Source organism: Hordeum vulgare, chromosome 3H, assembly GCF_904849725.1.
Source record: "Hordeum vulgare subsp. vulgare chromosome 3H, MorexV3_pseudomolecules_assembly, whole genome shotgun sequence".
In the NCBI taxonomy this organism is placed as follows: Eukaryota; Viridiplantae; Streptophyta; class Magnoliopsida; order Poales; family Poaceae; genus Hordeum; species Hordeum vulgare.
In genome coordinates, this window is record NC_058520.1 from 507,125,354 (window position 1) to 507,129,782 (window position 4,429).

General features: G+C 51.0%; 1 protein-coding gene across 1 annotated transcript; it reads left to right on the plus strand.

Moving 5' to 3' along the window:
- Positions 1 to 716: 716 nt before the first annotated feature.
- LOC123440319 (calmodulin calcium-dependent NAD kinase) lies at positions 717 to 3,602 on the plus strand. Its single transcript, XM_045116893.1, has 7 exons — positions 717 to 909; positions 1,611 to 1,834; positions 1,938 to 1,996; positions 2,077 to 2,307; positions 2,389 to 2,518; positions 2,617 to 3,078; positions 3,170 to 3,602. Exons 1-7 carry the CDS (start codon positions 834 to 836, stop codon positions 3,413 to 3,415), a joined length of 1,428 nt encoding a protein of 475 aa, XP_044972828.1. The 5' UTR covers positions 717 to 833; the 3' UTR covers positions 3,416 to 3,602.
- Positions 3,603 to 4,429: the final 827 nt, after the last annotated feature.

The following is a 4,429-nucleotide window of genomic DNA, read 5'->3' on the forward strand; positions in this document are numbered from 1 at the left end:
ATTGGGAAGGGAAGCTACACATTGAACACGTAATACGAATCATAGCATCAAGCCAACTTCAACCAGTTGGATGAATGTTATTCTCAACCTCTTCGCCAAACATACAATGTTGGCCTCCTAGTCCCAGACGTAATATTCCCTTTTCAGACATGCGTCTAGCATCATCGGGGGGGGGGGGGGGGGGGGTATATGGAGGTGTGTCTCCGGTGAATCTCGCGAAATTCGATCGGTGTTGGTCTTTTGTCGATCTGATTGCACTATGTATCCTTTTGATATGTATTTCTCTTCATTAGCAATGGTAATTTATCTGGTGTACTTGTCCTATGAAACCTTAACACGACTTATTCTTGACCGTTTACTGCAGCAAGTTTTTCTTGGCTCTGGCAAGGGAGGGGAAATGACGGCGCTTCATTGCTTGTAGTTATCGCTATGTAATATTCTTTTATTTTTGGTTTCCTTTGTAATGCCATGACAAGTGATAATAATGAACATATCATCTCGCGGAAAGAAAATGATAAATAGATCGAAAGTTTTTTTTTAGAAAAATAGCATGGTGTGGCATGTAGGGACTATTGATGATACGACGTTGAACAGGGACCACCCTTCGATTGCTTTTATTGCCTCCACGCCCTGCCCGGCGCATGCATGCGTTGGTCTCCACCTCCGCACACCTTGGATCTCGCCTCATCTCCCCCAGCTCCCTCGATCGAGTTCGACGCGGTGCAGTTCTTGGCGATAGGCATGGGCAGACGCTCCTCGTACCGCTCTGCATTGCTATTGTTCTCTTCGATCGCCGCGGCCGCCTGACGTGCCGGCGCGGACGGGGGTAGAAGATGAAGGACAATGTCGCGGCGGCGGTGCCCCGGCTGCTGGCTCCCCACCAGGTCGAGATGTTCTCGCATTACGTCGGTACGATCCTCAGCCATACGTTCTACTTTTTCTCCCTACTAGCAGGTTAATGTTGCTTGCGTTGTCGAAGCCGATCGAGCCCATATTCGCCGCTCGTTTCCTTCGGGCTAGGAGTAAATTAGGCCTTCAATGAACGGGCAACTCTCAAGAATGAATCGAATTACATGTGTGTTCTGATTTCATGGTGGATTTGGCCAGGTCTGCATTTGTATGCATGTACGACCAGGAGACACAGTTTATTCGATCACGAGGAATTGATGATACCTCGGATTCGTTTGATATGATACCTCGGATTCATTTCATACGCGAGTGACGGATCTTGCATTTCAGCATTTTCTTGTGGGTTACACTGAATTTTCCTGCTAATCGGCCTATTTCCCTCGTAACTTTTCGTAGATGTGTTTTAAACTTTTAATGCTACTGTTTGCGCTGAACATGTTTCCCCGAGCAATGCTACATCTATGTAAATGTTTACGTATGTTTACGGGTAGTCTGATTTGGCAATCATTGATTGGATTAAGAGGAGGGTAATCGAGGTTCACCCATCCATGAAAATCAGGGGGACATGTTTAAATTAGTTGGAAGGTTTAGTAAACGTAAGTAAGATTTAATAGGTCTAGCATTTTTGTGTTTCCCCTGCATCATTGTTTCATGGTAACCGTTGGTGCATACACTGTTCATCGATTCATTTTTTTTCTCAGCTAATCAAATCGGTTTCGAGGATCCAAATCAGTGCCCCCACCTTTGCACAATGGCCTACGACTACCTGAAGAAGAGCCAGGGCTACGAGCAGAATCTACTCGCCTTCTTCCATAACAACATGAACCCGGACGCCCTGCTCGTGAAGCTGATCGAGGAGCTGGACAGATGCATACTCGGCTACTTCTCCTTCCACTGGAAGTGTGCGACCCACGTGATCACGCAGGTATACGGCAAACGGGGGCAGATTAAAACAGAGGGAAAATTTGCACACTGACGAACTGACTTGCTTGTGTAAATACGTTTCCCTGTATCACTTGCTTGATTAGGTTCTGACAGCAGAGCAACCTAGAAGAAAGCTCAGGAGCTTGGTGTTGGAAGCCACTAGGTAATTAATCAACTGTATACTCGTATAAAACTCTTGATGGAATCTGGTTTTGGGTTCTTGATGATTGGGCAAACGTGCAGGAAGATGAGGTTCGAGAGGGTGACGAGAGAGCTGAAGGTGACGAGGCTCTTCTCGACTCTGATGGAGGAGCTCAAGGTGATCGGGATAAGCTGCCACGACAACCAGCCGCGCTGCCCCACCACGGAGGTGATGGTCCCGGCGGCGCAAGGCAACCGCAGCCCGGTGCTGCTCCTGATGGGCGGCGGCATGGGCGCCGGCAAGAGCACCGTGCTCAAGCAGATCATGAAGGAGTGAGTCTACTCTCGTCTGAGTCGCCGGCGAGAGCACCGTCGAATCAATGCAAATCAATGCGTACGTATGCGTCCTTGCAGGGTGTTCTGGTCGGGCGCGGCGGCGAACGCGGTGGTGGTGGAGGCGGACGCGTTCAAGGAGTCGGACGTCATCTACCAGGCCATCAGCTCCCGCGGCCACCACAACGACATGCTGCAGACCGCCGAGCTGGTAATCAATGGAGTATTACTCCTCTTGCGCGTTGCAGTACGTAGTTGTACAAACACCGTCGTTGACAGAGCAAACGCGTGCGGTTCATGATGATGCAGGTGCACCAGTCGTCGACGGACGCGGCGGCGTCGGTGCTGGTGACGGCGCTGAACGAGGGGCGGGACGTGATCATGGACGGCACGCTGTCGTGGGAGCCGTTCGTGCTGCAGACGGTGGCCATGGCGCGGTCGGTGCACCAGCAGCGGTACCGCATGGGGGCCGGGTACAAGGTGGCCGCCGACGGGACGACGACCGAGCAGTACTGGGAGGCCGTGGAGGACGAGGAGGGGTTCGGGCCCTGCTGCAGGATGAAGCCCTACCGCATCGAGCTCGTGGGCATCATCTGCGACGCCTACCTCGCCGTCATCAGAGGGATCAGGCGGGCCATCATCTCCGGGAGGGCTGTGCGGGTGAACTCGCAGCTCAGGTCTCACAAGCGGTTCGCCGCCGCCTTCCGGAGGTACTGCGACCTCGTCGACAACGCCAGGCTCTACAGCACCAACGCCATCGGCGGCGGAAAGGTCTGGTATCTATCTGTTCCCTGTGCGCTGATCGGCGGCCGTACTGCTCCTCCGTGTTGTCTTCTGATGCGTGGATCCATGGATGTGACAGCTGATAGCGTGGAAGGACGGGGACAGCAGGCTGCTGGTGGACGTGGAGGAGATCGAGCTGCTGGACCGGGTGAGCAGCATCAACGAGGAGGCCGACTGCGTGCACGAGCTGTACCAGAACGGCCACCCCACCGGCGGAGCGGGGTCGGTGTGGGAGGACCTGGTGGCGTCGCCGGTGAGGGCGTCCATCCAGCGGGAGCTCAAGGCGGCCATCCTCGACAGCGAGGCCTGCTTCCCGTCCCCGTAGGCCGTAGCCACGCGCGGAGCTGCTGGCCTGCTCGTACAGCATTTTTCTTTTAGCCATTCCGTGCAGCATATTTTTCCAAGAGTTTTGTTTTGGTAAAATTTGTGAACCTAGCTGTAAACTTGTAATTAGGTTGGTTAATACCCTTGTGAGGCAAATTATTATGGAATAAGAGATGGATCAAGTGCGCAACATGTTGGTTTTTCACTTTCAATTCATCCGCGTTCATTTATTTCTGAGAAAATCGTTTTCCGTGGATTTTGGTGCGTTGAGAGACACCAAAATTTTGGTGCTTCTGATTTCCCATCCAACCGAAAACTATCATACAAGTCCGTAACTTAATTCTGTAGGATGTGGTCTGTAGGTGTAGCATTTGAGGTAAAGCGGGGTTATGCCCATTTTGTAAAAAGGAATAATGTTGCATTTCATGCATTTTGTGATCAGCACCTAAAGTGATACTCCCTCCGTCTTAAAATTATTGTCTTAGATTTATCTATGAATGTATGTATCTAAATACTAAAACATGACTAGATACATTCATACATTCATATCTAGACAAATCTAAGACAAGAATTTTGGGACGGAGGGAGTATTTTTTTGCTAACAACAATATTATTGTGATGGTTTTATGGATTCAACTCGTATATGTGGGTTAAATCCTGTTAATTCATGTTGGTTTCACTCGTTGTAATACTCTAGCAACACATGAATTTGAGCTAAATCCGGACGATTCAAACTTGTATCAAGTGTGCTTGTTGGATTTCACAGTCAAATTCAAACTTGTCCCGACCCCTCGTGCTGTCACCCACGACGACGCCATGGGGACTAACTCCTTCACCCCGTCGACCCTCCCGTGAGGCATATCTTTGTCGTCGTTGCCGTCGGCACTAGCCACAGTGGTGGCGGCGCCCGATGCCAAAAAGGCTAGAGCAGGAGGGTTGCGCCGAATCACCCATGAGGCAGTTGGGACGCCTTACGGGGATGTCCTCGTGTGGCAGCCACAGCGGCGTTCTGGCT

Bases quoted from the DNA above. Each gene is read 5' to 3' on its own strand.
- LOC123440319 (XM_045116893.1), top strand. From the start codon at position 834: ATGAAGGACAATGTCGCGGCGGCGGTGCCCCGGCTGCTGGCTCCCCAC. The intron at 1,835-1,937 runs GTATACGGCAAA...TTGCTTGATTAG, and splicing joins CGACCCACGTGATCACGCAG to GTTCTGACAGCAGAGCAACC. The intron at 2,308-2,388 runs GTGAGTCTACTC...GCGTCCTTGCAG, and splicing joins CTCAAGCAGATCATGAAGGA to GGTGTTCTGGTCGGGCGCGG.